The sequence below is a fragment of the Priapulus caudatus genome, unplaced genomic scaffold (assembly GCF_000485595.1).
Source record: "Priapulus caudatus unplaced genomic scaffold, Priapulus_caudatus-5.0.1 Scaffold1150, whole genome shotgun sequence".
NCBI classification, from domain to species: Eukaryota; Metazoa; Priapulida; class Priapulimorpha; order Priapulimorphida; family Priapulidae; genus Priapulus; species Priapulus caudatus.
The window spans coordinates 126,316-147,710 of record NW_014578211.1 but is presented as its reverse complement, the minus strand read 5'-3'; the positions used below and the strand labels follow the sequence as shown (position 1 = coordinate 147,710).

The 21,395-nt window shown below is 42.5% G+C and overlaps 1 protein-coding gene across 1 annotated transcript in view; it reads right to left on the bottom strand.

The window, feature by feature from the left end:
• Positions 1-21,395, bottom strand: part of LOC106815572 (structural maintenance of chromosomes protein 2-like) — a gene marked incomplete at its 5' end in the record, with an annotated part of 45,046 nt that overhangs the window by 1,416 nt on the left and 22,235 nt on the right. Inside the window, 14 exon segments of the mRNA XM_014820041.1 lie at positions 526-673; positions 3,842-3,993; positions 4,558-4,683; positions 5,315-5,515; positions 5,827-6,021; positions 6,533-6,676; positions 7,842-8,035; positions 8,441-8,565; positions 8,929-9,064; positions 9,615-9,819; positions 10,337-10,483; positions 10,825-10,963; positions 11,138-11,256; positions 11,361-11,536. Of these exon segments, the coding sequence (XP_014675527.1) occupies positions 526-673; positions 3,842-3,993; positions 4,558-4,683; positions 5,315-5,515; positions 5,827-6,021; positions 6,533-6,676; positions 7,842-8,035; positions 8,441-8,565; positions 8,929-9,064; positions 9,615-9,819; positions 10,337-10,483; positions 10,825-10,963; positions 11,138-11,256; positions 11,361-11,536 (2,207 nt within the window).

Below are 21,395 nucleotides of genomic sequence, written 5' to 3'. Positions count from 1 at the left end.
ACATTGTAAAAAACTGTAAAAGTTAAAACTTTCGGAAAATACAACGCTATCACAAACGAAATGGTTACCGGAACTGGTTTAGTCTGGTTCCAGCTACATCGTATTACGTTCACGAAATTTAGATGCGCATTTGTTCGCGGGAAATTCAAATCGAAAATCAACGACGGGATATCCCGTTTTGTAGTCTGAAGGGAAAAAAAAATACGACGGGATTTCCCGTTGTGTAGTCGGAAAGGGTTAAATTAAGTCACAGCATCATCAAATTTTGTTGGCGGGACACACAGTGGGGTTTAATCCGTCCTCCACCCACCCACATCTCAACGGATTTGCACGTTTCTAAAAAATGACCCAGGTGGTTAGCAAAAAATGCTGAAATCTGCGGATCCGCGGAAAATTCCCATGCCTGTGTAGATAAGTGTCGAGTTATTCAAATTAATGGTGTTTAGATGTTAGCAGTGACTGCCTGACTGACTGATTGCTAACTGATCACTAATGCTTGTGTTCTACATCACCAGTTTCACTTACCTGTGAATGCCTGAAGTGCGTCTGAAGCATCTGGCCAATGTTCTGCGTGTGAGAGAGGTCTAGTGCAGCATCAACCTCGTCCAGAATGTACAGAGGTGCCGGTTTGAACAGCAAGAGCGATAGAATGAGTGACAGAGCGACCAGAGACCTGTAAAGAGGTGTCAGCTGATTACAATTGCATGGCATCTCAGACGTTTTTTCCTCCTTTCATTCAGCATGTGAGAGCTAGACCTCCACGGCTAACAGGCACAATCCTGTCACTTATCGATATTCCCTACCCCTAGTTCTACTTTACATTCTCTCTTCCACAGGTATTAGAATCTTATGCGAGTGTGTGGATTTCATGGATTTTTTTTACTTGCATCACCTATAGTACGTAGGACTCCCTAACAAGTGCCGCAGAGCGACAGCGCTCACCTGACGGTAGGTGTTCTGATGCTAAACTCAGGGGCAAACGAATCAAGAGCACCCTCCCATCGCCGCGTTCGCTCTCCCTCGTTGTCTCTCATTCTTTCTCTTTCGCTCTCTCGCTCTTGCTATCTCTTCCCTTCGCGCTCTCTCTCTCGCTCGATCACACACTCTCTCTCTCTCTCTCTCTCTCTCTCTCTCTCTCTCTCTTGCTCTCTCTTCCCTTCACGCTCTCTCTCCCTCTCTCTCTCGCTCGCACTCATGTAACGTCTATTTTATACACGTTACATGGATTAGTCGAGTGGAGATAGACTGGTAGTTGTTTTAGCCATATGGTCTAGCTAGACAGAACGTCGCGCATATTGGGCGGCAGCATTGATTTTACAGGGAGTTGGATAAGCGCATTCTAGGTTAGGCAGTTTCTAGGGTGATTGTGAAATGAGGGGAACGGTTGGAACGGACAGAACGGGTGACATGTGCGCTCAAGATATAGGGAGAGATGTAATAGGAAGGGGATTCGGGATTCGGGTTCTGGGCAGCGAGCTGAGCACACGCGCGTATGCGCGTGTGCGGCGTTCTTTGTCTGTTTGTGTGATTGTCTGATGAGGTGGCAACACAGTGTATGAGTATTAAAAGTTGTACAGTTTACCACACAAGTTTGGATCTGTTTCTACATCATTTCGACATCAACGTTCTTTGTCTTTGTCTTTCTCTCTCTCTCTCTCTCTTCTATCTCTCTGCTCCTCTCTCTTTTCGTCTCTATCCTCCTCTCTCTCTCTCTCTTCCTCTTCTCGCGGCTCTCTCTCTCCTCCAAACTCTGCCTTCCCTCTGGCTCTCCTCTCTCGCTCTCTCTCAATTTCTCTCTTTCTCGAAGCGTAGCGCGTGACCGACGAGGCCTGTACGAACATGAGTTGTCTATAAGCTGCGTCTGCAGTTGTCTAACAGGACCTGATTGTACTGATGGTCTGCTAACACCTAGCAAGGACCGTTTTCGTTGGAGCTAGCCAGCGGTAACGTTTTTATATAGCTCACATAAATGTTTATACCCTATAGTATATGTTAATCTCGTGAGTGCACTCCGGCAGCCATGTGTTATACTAATGTTAACTCGGGTTTCAGCAGCGCGGCCAGCGGATTGTAGAAAATTATGAAAAATTGCTCCTAAAAAGCTGCCTTGCTCCAGCAGACAAAGCTATCCCTTGACAGATCTACTTGTCCTCCGTGGAAATGGACAAGTACGAAAACACGGATAAGCCCTTCATTTCCAAACGACCGTGCAGGATGGGTGAAGACGGGCCTGTGACAGGAGCCTTCTCGAGAATGTTCGTTGGGATCGTTATGAAATTGCCACGAGATGGCGGTTACGTTGGTTAGCTGGTAGCTTCCATCGTACGTACTACTACGTAAGTATACGTGAACTAACTATTTGCAAGACAGACAGTCATAGGTAAGCACTCGTCCATTTAACCTAACCAAAGCCTACAGGCTTGAAATAGAGAGCTGCCACCTTGCTATCTGAATTAACGCAGTGCAAAAACTACACCATACTATCCACCACAGCATGCACTGGCAGTGGCAATATTAACAACACTGACCGTACGAGATGCCATAGAAACTTATACGATTTAAGGCAAGCACTAAACACTTCTTTCGAACAGCAAATTTAGCCTTTTGAAAATTCAACTTGTGACATATGTAGCCTCATAGCATCCCCAGGCATGTATAGATTCTACTAGCAAACCAGCGTTCAAATTCCTTTCTAACACGTAACAGTTAACGAAAATCCATGTTTAAATCCCTCCTCTTGGGGTCAAACAGGTAATCAGACACTTACTTCTTCGCTCCGAAGGTGTAGCACATTCATGGTCGCTTTCAAGTAAAGCAGTACAAAATGCTTCCAGGTCAGCACGCCTGAAACAAAAAAGTTTTCCAAATCGCTCGTACACCATGTCCTCAGAAAATGCTCTAAAATCATGCCCTGTGCCCAATTGCCTTTGACCTGTGACCCGCCTCCCAATTTCGTCACAAGTGATGGCTTTTCCTACCATCGATGCTCATACACCGACTATCACGAGCCTAGGTCGAGCCGTTTAGATTTGTGCCGCAATTCTGCATTTCCTCCCTATACCTTAAGTTAAGGAGTGAATGTTTCCCCTTCTTTCACACCTCTTGACCTTTGACCCCCAGCGTCGACATCCCAACTCGTTTTCGGATTACCCCCCCACGTCCCGAATATCGTGACCGTACGTCAAGCGGTTAAGATTTGTGCCGAACTGTTGACGGACGGACGGACGGACGGACGATCATGCGATTCTACAAGCTGCATGTGACTATGTCAGATGAGCTAAAAATTGTGATAACGATGTGGTGCCGTTTCTAATTAGCCACTGAATATATATGTCTTAAGTTTGCTCAGGTGTCTCATTTTATCCAATAAAGAAATATGTGGGTATTCCTATATAATTAGACATGATATGATCTCTATTTAGTTTTAGTTTTACCAAAATAATAGTGGAAAAGCTAATTCTGTGAATGTAAATTAAAATGCATTTTTTAATTATTAGTTTAGTGTTTTATATGGTTTTATATAGTTTTGTATTATAAAATATAGTATCCACAAATTTATCTTCTTAGTTCATTATGTTTTTTTTGATTCACGAAATTTGCTTCCTGGATCTTCAGCCTTTCGAGAGGTGGGATCTTCGAACTAAGGCTTACAATGTATATGTAGACTGACAAGTATGTGTGTGGGGGTTGTAGGAGTCCTATAATTCCTTACTCTTATGCCTGTTTCAAATTTACTTGGCGTCTCTGCCTCCTATCTCGCTGTCGCTCCTAGTCCCCACTTCTTTTAGCTAATCTCATCTCTGACATTTCCATCCCCAGATTCCCAATTTGTCCTCCTCACCTCTGTCCACCACTAAGCTCGCTTAGGGACTCCTTCCACACGTCTCCAAACGCAACCTTTACTTCGAGTCCATCCAGCACAGACTGTCCCTCGGGTGGTGCAAGCTTTGCACAGCTTCCCGGTAACAGCGTCGAGAAGATAGAGCTGAAATCCTGACGTAGAAAAAGGAGTACCATTAGGCGGACGAATGTGATGAATACCTGAAAGTGTTTTACCCGTTGATGAATGCATCCTACCTTGTCATAACCTGCTGGTGAGCGTATCCTACCTTGTTATAACCTGCTAGTGAGCGTATCCTACCTTGTTATTACCTGCTAGTGAGTGTATCCTACCTTGTTATAACCTGTTAGTGAGTGTATCCTACCTTGTTATAACCTACTAGTGAGTGTATCCTACCTTGTTATAACCTGCTGGTGAGTGTATCCTACCTTGTTATAACCTGCTAGTGAGCGTATCCTACCTTGTTATAACCTGCTGGTGAGTGTATCCTACCTTGTTATAACCTGCTGGTGAGCGTACCCTACCTTGTTATAACCTGCTGGTGAGCATATACTACCTTGTTATAACCTGCTGGTGAGCTAATCCTACCTTGTCATAACCTGCTGGTCAGTGTATCCTACCTTGTTATAACCTGCTGGTGAGCATATCCTACCCTGTTATAACCTGCTAGTGAGTGTATCCTACCTTGTTATAACCTGCTAGGAAGCATATCTTACCTTGTTAACTTGCTTGTGCGCTTTCATCAAAACCTCATTCTTTTTTTCATCCAGCTCAGCAATTGTCGCTGCAATCTTCAACTTATCATTTTCAACTATCTTCTTCTTCTTCATAAGATCTTGGTACTGGAGAAAAAAAATTCCTATGAGTGTTATAACCTAGGAGAGAACCTGTAACGTCCCATTGTTATGAATGATTATCATTACCTAAGCATCTAACGTTAATGTGAGAAATAAAACACCACTGGCACTAGACTACGAAACATTGATGGTTGACCCTAAAATCAATTAAATTGTTTATCTCTGACACATCTTTGGCCAGGATTAAGTAACTCATAACGGCCAAGGTCGAAAGTATTTCGTGAACTTTCTGGGGCCACCCCCGGAAAGGACCTCATGACGTTTCTAGGCATGGATGGATATTACTGAAAATATTGTGAGAATTTTTGGATGAGATGACTCTACTAATGACTTAGATCACCGATTAGATCACTCATAATCTCCATGCACGAGTGAACTTCTTCCTGCCAGCTGGCATTTGCCTGGATGAACGACGCGTTGCAGAGGACTCCGGTATTGATAACACCTGACTGCATTGCTCTCTTATATGACTTTGTGTAGTAGAGAACCCAAGATATTCTTGTTTGATTAATATTTATTCAACATGGTCTTGTCATTTGCCCAACAGTTTGTTTGTTTCTGTTACATTACCTAGATGGTGGTCAGTTCTGTTTTTTCATATGTAACGATTATGTACCTGCTCCTCTGCTTTCCCCAGCATGGTCATGGCTCGCATGTTGACAGTCTTTCCCAGTCTCTCTTTAGTCTCCTGCAGCTTCTGTAACTTTTTTGATGCTTCCTTTGGATTGTTCTTTTCAAAGTTATAGGCAGTGTCGGCCTGGCCAAAATACTTCCTCTCCTCTAAGATCCAGTCATAGCTCTCAAACATTTGCTGTACCTGCAATGAACCCAACATCCAGAGAAAACTTTTTTTTAATGTCAGCTATCATCAATATAATAATTATCTCCACTATGCCCCATATACCATACTGTACATGGTAATCCTGCTATCACACAATACAGAACAAAAGTTCAGTTTAACACCATCACGCATGCTACAGGTTTGTTACTAGTTTTAGCTTTACTACTACCATCCCAGTTCACTTTCTCACCACCACGCACTTCCTCACGTGTCCCGTTATACACTGGGTGGATGCATACACACTGATATTATCATGTAAGTCGGTCAAGTAAAGATGGCTCGCGTACCTTTGCCTCCATGTCTTTCGATGACTTCTCCTGCTTCTTGACGTCATGCTGCAGCTCTGTGACGCGCAGCTCTGTCGTGTGGCGCTCCTTGCGCAATGCCTCCTGCTGTGTCTGCTGCTCAGCAATCTCTTTGTTACGTTTCATCAACACTTTTCGCACCTCTGCAAGTTTCCCCTGGATCTGTGCGATGTCGGCCTAGGTACAATGAACGTGTGTTCAATAGTGAGAACAGTTGATGATAGACAGATTGGCTGAAAATGGAGAAAGTTTGAGAGTGGTTCTACAGGTTTTGATTGTATATAGTGGTTGCAGTTTTGTGGCTGTGGTTAAGGAGAGTGGCATTACAGCTAAGAATAGAGGGCAGTTGTATGGGCTGATGTCTAGGGTAGAGGGAGCTATGGAGAGAGCAGTCTTGAAGTTGTTGTAAAAGCAAGATACCTTCTTTAGCATTATCCCAGTTGAAACATTTATATTTCAATGCCATGTGTGGCATAGAAAGGCACCGCATTTAATAAGTAAGCGTGATTTATTAGATTAGACCCGCAGTACAAGTCTACTGTCTATTACCATAGGACCTGTGTCGATGAGTACCTGTGTCCCTTGAATATATTTTCAAACGTTATGCATACTTACCGAGATTTACTTAAAACTATCGGTAATTAAGTGTAACAGCGATAGAAATACTTTGCACCAACTGATATCATACCTTGACCAAAGCAAGTGCTTCATCAAGTGTCTTCAGCTGCTCATTTATAGCAGATATGGCCTCATCAGTAGCGGTCAGCTGATTGGCATATGTATCCAGTGAAGCTTGCAGCTCCTCAATCTCCAGCTTCACAGTGTCCATTTCCTGGAAGACGTGACAGTGGCGATAGCCATGATATAGACAGCGTCATATTGAGGGCAACAGATTTGAGGTGTTACAGGTAGCAGTGTTTCCCCTGGCCAAAAAGGTCAGCTAGGGCCACGCAGTAAAATTTTTCTTGGTGGTTGCGCAATCCGAGCATCAAAGGTGATCGCCATGCTAGGGGGGTCCGGGGGCATGCTCCCCCAGAAAAAAAAAAATTTGCAATTTGGTGCATTCTAAGCTATTCTGAACACATTATATGAGACTCTTGAATCACTTTTTCAAGTTGTCAAAAGGAACAAACAAGCTTCTGGGAAAGGTTTTACTTTCGTTTTTCTCCTCCCCAGTCCACGGTACCCCCATGCATAGATCAATGCTGCCGCATATTCGCAAAGTTACAAGTGCCTAGAATCTTGAAGTATATACAGTTTACATTGCTTCTACATGTTCTAGATATCTAACTGAATAAAAATAGTCCACTTTCTACTGTTCTACGTAAAGAAAAGTGACGAATTCAGTTAACAGCTTTGATTACGTGCGTGTCAGGTGTCATTGGTCGTGCCCTCACTCCCCACGATAACCCCTGCGAGATATTAACTTATTGTTATGCGGGCATAAAAACACTGGGCTACGGTACATGCCGCCGCAATCGATTTCTTAGACTGTCATGAGGTTTTGTTCGTGTGGCGAATCATGCGTTGAGGGAGTTCATGCCCTCGGCTCTAGATGTTTTGGATACCCCGTCTACGTTCAGGAATGGAGCGTATTAGAATGCACCAGTTTAAAATTCTATCTAAACTACTGTTGCGATAACCGTAGTATTTCAGCGTAATATTAGGGGGAAAAGTGCCGGTCAGGAGGACCGGCAGTTTCGTAGAGATGGTAGCCGAAGCAAAAACTTGGTGGCCTCAGGCCTCCGAGTCGGTACTAATTTCGAACGCTGTCAAAAAAGTGTAGTTTATTGATGGAAGAACAGTGATTTTCATCAGCGAGGCGGTGTTTTTGGATAAATTTCTGCGTGGCGGCCGCCACGCTCGTGTCAATGCAGGGGAAACACTGAATACAATGGTGGTTAATTGCTGTGACGATTCTTGTGTGGAGGTACACGGGGCCAACCAACAGGTCAATTCTAACGCCGTCAGTTCACACACCTCCCCCTCTCTCTTACCTGCTGCTTCTCCCGCATCTGCTTGCTGGATGCCTCCATCTTTTTCTTCTCGTCAGCAACCTTCTTCTCGGTGCTCTTGAGCTCACGTTCGCGAATGTTCTTTGCATCGCTGATCTTGTTTGCCAGCTCTTTGGCCTTCTGCGTTGCTTTCTTGTGCACCTGTTTTGCTTGTTCAAGAACTTCCTCCTGCTCACCTGCACAATAACAATTATAACAATACTTGGAATAAAGTCATAGAATTCCATAACAACATTACGAGTATAAATTGATGATAAATCCAAGTGCGTTAATTTCTTATCAACAATTTTGATAAGTGACCTAGCTGTGTGCTTTGTCAAACTGGTGACAAGTCCAAGCGATTTTATTCAGTTAGAGAAAGACAGCTAGACCGGTTGCCAAAACTGTTGCCAACATGTCAATATACTTGGATTTAACATAAAAGTAAACGTGTTCTTAATGACAAAAATAATTGGGTGAGCGTGCTTCCGAAATATGAAGTCGACGACTTGAGCTTGTTCTGCTTTGCAACCACGTGAAACACGTGTGCCAACAATCACACACCTTAAGCGATTTTGATTTTCCTGCTGAGAATAGCTCACCAATAGATTCCTTCAGTGCCTCTAGCTCCGTCAGTTGCTGCTGATGTCGGCTTTGTTGCAGATTAGAGAGCATCACGTTTGCCTCGAGCACCTTAAGGTCATACTGTTGCTTCAGCTGTCCATACCTGTACATAACATCACGAGCAGATGACTGTTAGAGTTAGCAAATTGCCAGCCGACATCACATGCAAACATATAGTGAAACGCAGAAATCTTTTAAATTTTACAACTAATGTAGAGATCTGTAGAACACTCCCTAGTAAACTCCCACAGCTGGTACTAAAATATTGTTAACTTGTTTTTTTAAGTGTGTACATGTTGATTGCAGAGATGTAGGTCAATAACTACATTGCCATGTGTATAACAGAAAAGTGCATATCTATTATTTACACACAATTGACTACTGCTTTGATTTCCCTTGCTGCACGACTGATTGTGATATAACTCACAGGTTGAGTGAGTCTGAAACTACCCCGACTGTAACCTACTGCTTCGAGACTTTGTTCATCTTTTGGAGATTGGCGTCAATCTGATTTAACTCGGCACGCTTCTGCTTCAGTAAATTCTCCGCCTCGATCACCTTCTGCAGGCGTTGCAGTACAGAGCTGTCCTGTGGTCGGGCACCTGCAAGCAAACAATGCGACAGTGAGAACAACACACATGAGAAAGAAGTGGTGGGATTATCCGGCCAGCACACAGGCAAAACTATCCAGGCGCCCGTTGTCAGGAACAAAATTAGGCTTAACATTAGTCTTAACATTAACTCCGACTCGTAAACCATTGACAGAAATATTGTGAAGTTACGAGAACGAAAAATCTTCTCAAAATTCCTGTTAATATTACGAGAGCCCAGACCCTTTCGTAACTTTAATATTAAGATAAAAATAACACATTTACACTAAGAATTACAATTATAGTGATATTATATTTTATATTTTAAAATTAGTAAACTGTGTTTTTCATAGAAAACACGTCAGAAACATTACTTATCTACCGATCGTAGACCAAAACAAACATTTACAAATGGCGTGTTATCTTGTTTTGAATATTTTGATGAGTCATGAGCATCTTGTGTTATACTTATGTCTTGCAGTCCAGAATAAATTCATGACCGTGTCGTTCTTTCATCAAATATTATTTATAGTAATTTTCAGACGTCGGTCCGCACACCCACCTCCGGACAATGTCCCTTGCGGGTCATACGTCTCGCCGGCCAACGTCACCGAGCGCTTCTTGATCTTCTCGTGGAACGTCACGCTCTTGGCGGCTTCCATGCTGGCGCATATGAAGGTCGAGCCGAAGACAAATTCCATGGCGGCGTGGAGGTCATCCTCGTAGCCGACGAGCGAGAGCGCCGTGTGAACGTTGTCTTTACCAACCTGCGTGACGACAATGCTTGGTCAGAGCATGCGCATCGCCTGACCGCCCAGAGTGATCGACACACAGCTCGAGCCAGCATTGCGATTTTCCCGCGGTTTGTACAGCAACAAACCACCAGTTTTTAACACATACACAAATTTATAACATTTGCTTTTATCCTCCATAGTAGAACGTGGATGTATAATTCTACATATAATGATCGATGGTACAGTGGTATATAAAGATAGAAGAAGATAAGTGAAAGTGACCGATTGATATCAAGATGTATCGATATTTATTGGTCTATAACAGCCTTCAGCAACAGATATCAACACTAAATGGTGCAAAACTGTAAATTTTCACAAAGAGAAAAAGCATAGATGATTGTAGAATTTTTAGTGTTTTTACTTTTCATAATTACTCATATTAAGACTCTACCATGTAAGACGTCCATACTCACTGATGATTCCTGAACACCTTTAAAGGGGCACAGGAGTGAGAGCAGCAAAGTGAAAAAGCAAGATAAAGTGCACTTACCAGCGACTTTGCCGTCTTCACCACGTTGTCAGAGATGGGATATGCCTGGATCTTGTTGAGAGGAATAATCGTGTAGCGTCGCTTCAGTTTGCCATGTTCGAGCAACTTCTTTCCTGTCTGCTCAGTGTCAACGATGACATTGTACAACTGCAACAGCAGCATCGCTACATTATAGGTGAATGCCTAAAGATGCTTCGTACTAGCGATACATTGCACACCAAACATACAGTAAAACTTATGTACATATGTACATGTTTTAGGGTCACTCACTGGAAATGCCAAAATTGTCCTTTATAGACAAGTGCCTGTTTTATAGAATTGTCAGCTTACACAGGTTAGACTGTTATTTGAATTACGGCCGACAAGAAATAAGAAAAAATTCGAATAACGAGAATTTTAAACAGCTGAATATTGGAGACAAATCTGCATTGAGAGACAATCAACTGGAAAAGAAGTCAGGTTTTCAGGACAATTGAAGGTACACACACCTTGCCACCTGCAACCACCTCTAGAGCAGTGGCTGTAGTTACATCCTTCACTCTGACCAGTTTAGCAACGAGGCCAGCGACCTTACGTCTGTCAAAATTCTTCTCAGGATCGGTGTACTCAAACCTTAGCTGGGGCATACTGAAACACAATTGGACAACAAAGCTATTGCACTCTTCCACTCTATATACCCGTATAAACAGGGAGGATTTAATAAAAAATATCCACTTTAAACGTCTAATAGTACCAAATGCAACATTATGATTTAGGGTCATATCAGGGCTAATAAAGAATCGGAATATGGACATTTCATACCTGGACTCAGCATTCTCTACAGTCTCCCATAAATCATTTACTTCTTTAGCTAGGGTTCGTCTCTTAGCAGTCAGTTCTTCTTCACTTTCAGTGCTATAGTCCAACTTGTCCATCTGAGCCTGCACATCGCAACAACATAGTCATGTGAGTGCACAGTTGTTCCCCTGCCCCTGTTGAAAGTGGGATCATGCTAGCACCACAAGGAAATAACTTACTGACTTACCTGCAGTTTCTTTAATTCCGCTTGCACAGCTTCATGGTTGGCCTGTTCCTTCTTGTACACGCGCTCTGTCTCTTTCAAGTTTGCACCCTTCTTCTTGATCTCATCCTTGGCATGCTTCAGCTTCATGGTGGCCTGCTTTGTATCTGTCTCAGCCTGACTCACAGCTTGCTGCGCAGCTAAAACCATGAGTCACCTTGCATATATACTCAGATGTTATACACATATGCGCATGTTACAGATGTAGACACTCAACACTTACATACTGTGATTTGTTATTTATAGGAAACAATTTTTTCTAAAAAAAATTCTCCAAAAACCACATTACATCCTATAAGCTGAAGGTCAGTGTAGCAAACAGCTATTTTTTTTAGCTATGATATGGTATATACAGGAAATTTGAGGTGTGAAACCATTAAGCGCAAACGTGCAGCCTTATCTACAGTGAGTATATATGGGTTAGTGTGGAGAGCTATTATGCAGTCTTGCAGTCTTTTTTTTAGATTATTAATATTACGTTCTAAATTTTTTGCCAATCTAATGAATTGGAGCATCTTACAAGTCATGAAATACGGTACATGCAATTTATCTATGCACATGCTATAGCAATAAAATTTAACCTATGTTCAAGCTATGCCATTCAAACTTTACATATCAGTCATTCCACCATGACTCATGTGACATTTTTACAAAAATCCAACTTTTAATGGTTTGGCAGTCCTATATTAGCTTGCTGCTACTTGTTTAAAAAACGATTTTAGCAAAGGTACCACTACCAGTTATGCACATTTTAGCATTGAAGTTATTGCAGCCACACTAATATTTTCTCAGATATCATGAACTATTGTGCGTGACTCGCGTGACGGGCTACTAACACATGTTTTTAAGTATACTTCACACTTTAGACTTTTCGTAGTTCTAATACTATAAGGTTTATCTGAGTTATACCTGGTGAACTAGGTACCCAATACCCTTGATCACTCCATGCATCATTTGCAATGCTAGAAACCTCATCTGAAGTGAGCAACATCCTCCAGAGTATGTGACTCGCGTGACATTATTCTGTGACTCGTGTGACGTAGTAGCTCATAGCATTAACAAATGTTAGCGTAATCAGAATTTTGAAGACTAAAATGTTATGATCCATGAAGAAAAAGTTAATACTTAGTTACTACCAGGTGATTAATTGTAAAAACAGGGAAAATATTGTATGTTGGCAACCTATGCATAGCGTATGCACCATTCTTCCTATACAAAACTGAGACTTACAATATTTCCCCTGTTTTCACAATGGATCATATGGTAGTAACTAAGTATTAACTTTTTCTTCATGGATCAAAGCATTTCAGTCATCAAAATTTTGATTACCCTAACATTTGTTAATACTATGAGCTACAATGTCACACAAGTCACATACTTAGGAGAATGTTGCTCACTTGAAGAAAGGTTTCTAGCAATGCAAATGATGTATGGAGTGATGAAGGGTATTGGGTACCTAGTTCACCGGGTATAACTCAGATCAAACTTATAATATTTTACAAAATCGCTTAGGTGTGAAGTATACTTCAAAACACGTGTTAGTAGCCCGTCACGCGAGTCACGCAGAATAGTTTGTGATATCCTATTTTAATTTTTATTAGTAACTTTCATGTGGTTCTATGTTCAAAGTAATTGTAAATGTCAGTGCTTACTTCTCAAATTGTATATTTGTTTAAAAAGACATCATTCCTCTCATACTGATAAACAGTGCAGGCAGGTGACTCGCGTGACAGCCCATAAATGTGACTTGCGTGACATATGTAAGGTAATTTTTTCTTGCAGGATTGAAGAATAAATGAGTGTCAATGACACTGTAGCTCACCACAAAAAAGGACACAAATGAGTGAGTGAGAAGTCAGTTTTAATTGAGCAACCATCGACGTACATTATAGAAACGAAGAGTATATATGGGAGAACTCCCATTATATACTCATGATAATTATGTGTAATTTTTTATGTTCAAAAATAAATGTTTGAGATGTGAAAGTCTGAGATGTGGGCGAGTGATGGTGTTACACCTAAATGATCGCCATTTAACGTTTTTATAATATTCAGATTTAGGCACTGCCTAAAAGTGGAGCTCCCGATGATTAACGTGTAAGATTGAGAGGATACGCTTATTCCACGTAGCTGCTATATACCACGTGACAATGGTGTTTCCCTGCCCATAACACAACTTTTGTCAAAGGTTAATTGGTTGCATGGAAGTGTTTACTTCGTATGAGTTTTTCTAGGCGGTAGCACACGGTTGCCATCTTTATATCGCAATAATAATTTATAAACCAAAATGAATCACAATTTGTGACGGTAGATGGCGCTATACCCGCTTTGATGTTTCTTAGTGATGGCGTTCGAAATAAATAGGTTATGCTGCGTTCCGACATGTTTTGAAAAACTTTACTCTAATATAGACGTTTTATCGGCAGGGTGTAGAGGAAATACCAATTTTGCATTAAAGATATTGTCAATAAAATCTTGTAAAACGAACCAGACGAGTGTGACACCACAGACTGTTTGTCTATATAATATGCTATATAATTGCCAAACCCTACCTAATTAGCATAATTTTTTTTTTAAATATCAAAACCCCTAGCCCTTATTCATTCACATAACAAAAATGAGCAAATGTTGACGGACGGACGGACGTACGACGGTCGACGACCCATGGCAATAGCTCAGCTTGACGATGTCAAGGTGAGCTAAAAATGAATCACAATTTGTGATGGTAGATGGCGCTATACCCACTTTGATGTTTCTTAGCATAAATCATTATATCATATTAGTGCATCACGTGATAAATCGTTGAAATTCTATTGGATAACGCAGCAGGCACTATGAAGCAAATAGTGCCCGCCTGAGCGAGCACTATTGCTTGCGCGACGCATTGTTATTATAACGCATTGTGTTTACGTCACGAATCTCCTGCGTCTGGGCGCCACGCAAGAGTTTCGAACGGCGGTTGTGTTTGTGTCGAACGTTTTGTTACATCGAATGCACCGGCAAATTAGGGAGTATAAGTAGATTGCATAGTCATGTGATGCACTAAAAACATTAATGCCTGTTGTTGGGGGCACTATGCTGTCATAGTGCTTCCAACAACAGGAATTAATATATAAATAATAATAATATAATAATAATAGTATAAATCATAACAGTGACCAAAAATTTCGGGGGCTACTTTTTCAATTTTCTGGGGCTACTTTTCCCACTTCGGGGGCTACTATTTCCGGGGCTACTTTTTCAAATTTCGGGGGCTACTTTCTTTGCACTTGAATAAAAAAACAAGATAAGTTGTTGAATAGCAGTTTTTACCTAGCAGCCTGTTTTTATAGTTTCTGCCTAGTTCATATCGCCAAATCACAAATATGTTGTGTATTTATTGTATAGTTATTGAAAGAACTGGATAAAATTTGAAATAAACCTTTTTACCAGACAACTTCAGTACTTCACCCAGCTGGTCATGGCATCAGCATGCAGCATCACACCAAACATGTGCAGCATCACACCGTTTCACAGGCTCACAGCACAGCACATACTAGCAATGCAAGAATTCACAAGAGCACTATTTTAATTTGTGTTTATTTGAATGAGACAGACATGGAATTTGACACCATCACACGAATGAGTGGAAAGATTTACAGATGTTGTTGTAAGTACACATTTTCCTCTAATCTCTACTTTTTGGCAAATGCATTATTGTCATTACAATAAGATTTATTTGGCAACAGATGTCATGTTTAGACTGGACACATTAGAGGTACTCTGGAGTTCTAGCATGGGTTGAGTTAATGATTAGGAATTTAGAATTAATCTAAAATGATCATGTGGATGACTACAAACTAAATTTATCATGATAACATGGGACGGTCCCACTGGGACCAATCACAAAAATAAAACCACAAATATTTCTTCACCCTTTTTGGTAATTATTTTTCATCAGTGTTCTCAATTTTAGTTTTGTTTCTTCCTCTAGCCCCAAAGAATCTGCTGGCCGTTGGCCATACGGTTCAACATGTGTCCGTCTGCTGTGTTTCCCTGCTTTGTGCCACTTGGTCACAGCCGAGCTTGAAGAGTACTGCTCTTCGGAGGGGCCCTCTCGGGAGATGATCATTACATCATCTAAAGTGAAGGTGTTGAGCCGGACTCGCCAGTCCGTCTTGATCCGGTTCATCAAAGAGAACCCACGCTCCACTTTCGCGGTTGCAAGAGGCATCACCTGAACAATCTCGATGACATGGAAGAAATTGGGGAATTCGTTTTCCCTCTTCAGGAACAGTGTTCCCCACAAGCTTTGCCACGTCATCCGAGGTTTGTAGTAGTGTAAAGTATGGGTTGCAGATGTCACAAATAGTAGTTGAGTGTTTGGAAATGTAGCGACTGCGGTTGCATAATGTGTTGGTCGGCGGTAGCGTGTTTGTTGTAGTATGGATGATGGAGATGCGAAAGGGTTGCGAGGGAGTTGTTGTACATGTAGGCAGCACATGTCGGTTGTCCGGGCGCGCGCGACGTCCTTTGTTATCTAGAAAGGTATAAGGGAGAAGGTTCTTGGTGGTGAGAGAGATCGGACGTGAGTGCGCGAGGCACGCGTCTGCGTGCCTCTGTGCGAGCGTATGTGGTTTGAGAAACAAGATACTATTTGCTGAACACTACTGCTTGGAGTTTGGAGTTTCATTATTCATCGCTACAACAGATCTACATTTAAGCGGGTAACGTCATCTTCATCGTTACATTTTGGTGCCGTCGACAGTTCCTACCGGGTTTGCGGACATAACGCAAGGATGTATATGATTTACTTCAGTCGCACCCATTCAGCCATTGCCAGATCAGAGTCACATTCGTGTGCCAGGAGAACATCTTTGAAATGGTCCAGCAGGATCCTCACACCTTTGTCACTAAACTCGTAATCCTTCAGGTCCTCTGGCCATGTCTTCGGATCCAGGGAAGAGACAGCTGACAGTGCCTCATTCTCTGTAAATGAGGCAAACCTCTCCGCTATACAGGTTATCAGAGGTTGTATGTGATTCCTGTGAGAAGCGGCAAACTCGGCACTTCCATCTTCGATGCCACTTAATACAACGCCACGGTAAGTGCCCTCACTACAGTTTTTCTTCATGGCCTGAAGTTTGGTACCATCAGAGCTGTCTGCCATCTCACTGAGAACTGATTTTGTAGTTGCCACTTGCTCAATGACTTCAGCCAAACAGATGTCATCTCTCTGGAATGAAAGCGAAAGACGAGACAGCTCTTCCAATACATCCATGTAGAGGGCCATGTGAAGAACAAACTTGTATGATGTCATCTTCTTGACCATCCCTCGGGCCTTTGCTGCGTCATCCGTTTTGATGTCTGACGGTGACCTCTGCTCACTGCCTAGATCATTTAGGTGAGCCACAACAGTTGGATAGTTCCTCTCCAATGCTTGAAGAGCACGCCTCCTGTGATCCACCCAGCAGGTTCCATCAGCACGGGTTGGCCGAAGAATCTTCTCTTCTAGTAAATCTGCCATGTTGCTCAGCTCACGGACTCGCTTTGGAGACTTCCGATAAAAGGATGCATATAAAGTCAAGAAGGCATCAATCTGAAAGAAAGAAAAAAAGATTTGGATATTACTAAATGAAAAATACACGTAATTATAACTTTAATAAATTAACTTTACTTTTACTACTTAATATGAAGTTATATTCTATTTTTATTAGAATGCTTTTCCATAAACTTATTTTCTTTCCTTCTGTCTTCATTGTTTTAAGAAAGAAAAAAGTTGATACATCTACATGTGCTTTGATTTCAATTATATTTAGCAATTTAATTTTATGACTATCTTCCAAACAATAAATAATAAAAATTTAAAAAATGATCTCCCACAATATCTCTCATATCACCAACTTGTCTGATGGACTGCGACACATAAGTATATTCATGGTATCTATGTAGTTAATAGTACAGACACCTTGTAACATTAAAACCAAATCTATCCTTGTGCTCTAATGGTCAGAAAGTAATGGATGCATGTCACACCTCTTTAGAGAAGAAGCTGTCGTTGTATGCGTCCTTTGTGGCCAGTTCTAGCCTGTGGGCTATGCAGTGAATTCCCACAAGCCATGGCATCTCAGCAGCCAGCTTGGAGATGACACCTCCTCTACATCCAAAGTTGACGCTTGCACCATCCGCGCAGACTCCAACCAAGTTGTCCTTCCAGTCTGGAATGTTGTGACGTTGAAATGTTGTATCTTGGAAGCTGAAATAGGGACAGTAGCCTCTAGGATTTTACTGCATACAACTGTACTTACTGTATAACAAATCGTCTATACCCACATGTATTTGTCACCAGAGGGTAGATTCATCAAGCTGCGTACGCAAAATATTTTGCGTAAATCTTGTGTACGCAGTCGACGTTGCTTAGTTGCGATCCGATCAAGCACAGCTAATTTAGGACAATTTGCGTACGGATTTTCGGGGTACGCGACAGCGCGAGGGGCCGGTGGTTTAGGGATGCCGATTGGCAGTCACGCTAAAATTTAGCAGTTAACCCTCGGTTGTCGTAACCTTTCAGCAGAGGCTGACGAGTGGTCGCGGTAAACGCACCTGCGAAATTTCCGCAGGTGTTTCAGCCAGTACGCCGCGACATACTGAAGCGAAAATTATTTTATTCGCAGAGAAACGATCTGATAGGAAATTGACTACTCAACTAAAAACTATAAGCTACACAGACAGCGGGCCTTTGACGGCTTCTTTTGTATAGCCGGGGCATTGTTTTTCTGTTATAAGCGGATTTCGTAGTTAAGCCGTGTACGTGCACACGCGACGCAGTGTACGTGGCACGACGCAACGCCACTTGTTACGTTGCACACGCCACGCACGTGTACGTGGCACACGCGACGCACGTGTAACGTGTTACACGCCACGAACGCACACGTGGCACGTAAGCACCACGCACCCGTGTACGTGCACACGCACGCACGCACGCGGTGTACGTTACACACGGCGGCGCGTCATACGCACGCACACGGTGTACGTGTCACACGATGACGTGTACAGGTGCCACCACAACTACGCAGGCACGACAGCTGTGCACCGATGGCACGCACGCAGCTCGCAACGTGTACGGTGCGCACACGGGCTATCGCATAGCGCACGGTGGCCGTGTACTTACACACGCACGCCCACACCGAACGGCACGCACGCACGTGTACGTATCACACGCACGCACGCACGGTGTACGTGCATATCGCGCGACGCACGCAACATGCACAATCACGCGACGCACGTTACGGACGACGCACGCACGCCCGGTGTACGTACCACACGCACGCACGCGGGGGACGCACGCTGCTACGTGGCATGTCACGCACGTACGTGTAAGTGCACACACACGCGAGCACGTGACACACGCACGCCACCCGCACGCACACGTTGTACGTACGACGCGCGCGCCGCACGTGTAGCCGTGCTACACTGCACAACGCGCAAAAACGTGTTTTTTAAAACGATGCACAACACGCACTGTGTACGTGCACACCCACAACGTGACACGCACAGACGCACGTGTTACGGCACACGTGCCAGCCGCACACACGACGCACGCACGGGTGTACGCTACACACCGGCTACGGCCCGCACGGTGTATCGTGTTCGCTGCTCGCATGAGTGTTCGGAACGCAAGCATACAAACGAAAATGTGGAATCATTATCACATCCCCCAGCACTATGTAGACAGAGCTAGACGAAGCCATATGTTTAAATGCAAAGAGATGCGTCAGTTTGGTTCCTATCTGTATGTGACCGCCCACAGCATGTAGATTGGTTTATGCTAGGCACGCTCACAGCCCAGCAGCCACCGAATGGCGCTAGCGGTATTTACACTGGAATTCATCAACATTTTGCGTACGCAGGCGCTACCGCTGCGGTTGATGATGCACCTACGAGCTTATTCACGCGTACGTTACTTCTGTAGAAACTCGAGTGTCGCAAAGTACACTTACGCAACGTTGCATGAAGTCCGCCCCAGATACTTAAATAATTATTTAGCCACAATTCAACGCTACGAAATATTGAACGGCGCCATGATCACCCGCAGGACCGTGCTGCCACTCGTAAAAAAGTATGCGGTATTTGCATTATTTATTTTGCAGGTAAATGACCGAGGGCTAATCACAAAAGTGCAATTTATAATTGATATACCTAATGCTATTTAACGAACGATTATTCATTTTAGGGCATTTAATCCATATTATATAACTAAAATACTATTATGTTCGTTTATAAGATATTTACAATCCTTTTGCTTTTAAAAATGAATAAATAAGAAATACCCTCACGGGTCCGTAGCCTTGGCTGGAAAGTGGTATTTGCGCAACTTCTTCAGATCTCCGCTCTGCAGTGGCGCACACGCGTCGTTCTAATCAAACTGTAGTCGTTAGTTTTAAAACATTTTTAAAATAATTTCTAATAGTGATTGAACATGAAACTTTTTAGGTAGCGCAATTACAACCCTAAATTAGTGAAATATCCCTAGAATCTAGAGGCTACTGTTCCTTTAAGTGAAAGAAAGTGTTCAAAAAAATAATTAATCAATATTCAGGCTTTCAGATTTGAAAAGTACAGGACTACTAATGGACTCCCCTAAAAACACCATAGGGGACTTTTCCGACGTCCATAATCACACCTTAAAGAGGCATGATGAAGAGACTCCACTAAAAATCACACCCTTAAAGAGTCTGCCATTGTTTTAAGATCTACGACGAAAAGTGTATGAAAGCTGCCTTCTCATTGGCTACTAGAAACTAGAGTTGGGCTAGAATAGATAATCCAGTCAGGGCTCGCGATCCATTTCAACATTGACAACTCTATGGACAGGGAAAACTAGCCTCAAGGCCATGCGTGACGCGGTGGCTTTTGATGTACACGATCGATCGATCGGCGTACTATATATACGGCCTGCGTAGCACGGCGGCATACAACACACACAACACACTTGCAGCGTCAAATAAACCGCGCCACACTGGCCAACGTCTGACAATCTCAAACAGTGAACTAAGCGCTTGTTCCTATAATTGTAAAGCAAACTATATTACAATGTTATTAAATGAAGGTACTGTTAGTAGGCTGTTGGACTGTAAAATGAAAATTTGTACATTCTAACCCCCCTAAAATTTTCTCTCAACGGATTTAGACGTTTTACAAAATCGACCCTGGGACTGTGAAATCCGCGGATTTCCGCGCAAGATTCTCATCCCTGTAAAATGGAGCGCTATTTCAACATATTACACAGACTTTTGGTTCGCGATTTCAACCACTTTTATGAGGCGCAATGATGCACGCACCATGGCACAATTTATGGTGCGCGGTGGAGCGCGAGCGCGCCCCTTAAAAATGAAAGCCTGAATATTGAAATCTAATGTAAACACAAGAAAATTACAAGGGAAATATGAAAAGGTTCATGGGTTCTATTTTAAGGAATGCAAATAATGGGAATATTTCAAAAGTAAATAATTTGAAATGCAATTGATTAAGTAAACAGAATAATATTCATTTACAAATAACTTCTCAAATAAAACAGACTGCATGACATTCCATGGTTGATATTGAAGGAGAGATGCCATACATCGGTATATTTGTAACTTTTGTTTTCCGGAATATAATTTGCAATTGTAATGTAAGTAAAAATATGATCTCAACCTTGACTTGAAGTTCAGAACTTTATTAACCCTTTGAGTGCTCCCATTATTCTTAAACTAATAAGTAGAAGACTATATGCTCATAAAATGCATAAATTTTACAAGAATGAACATGTCATATTTTTGAGCATGAAAATGAAGGAAATTTGCTTATAACTCACCCAAAGTAGCGCGTACGAGGAATACCATCCTCGAGGTACTTCACGTACATCAGTTCTTTGTCCAACGTGCTCCTGTCTGTGCTTCCATCTATAAGGATGCTGATGTAGCGTGCACCCCTAACTGCTTTGTCCACATCAACACGGATGTCCTCGGCTAAATACTC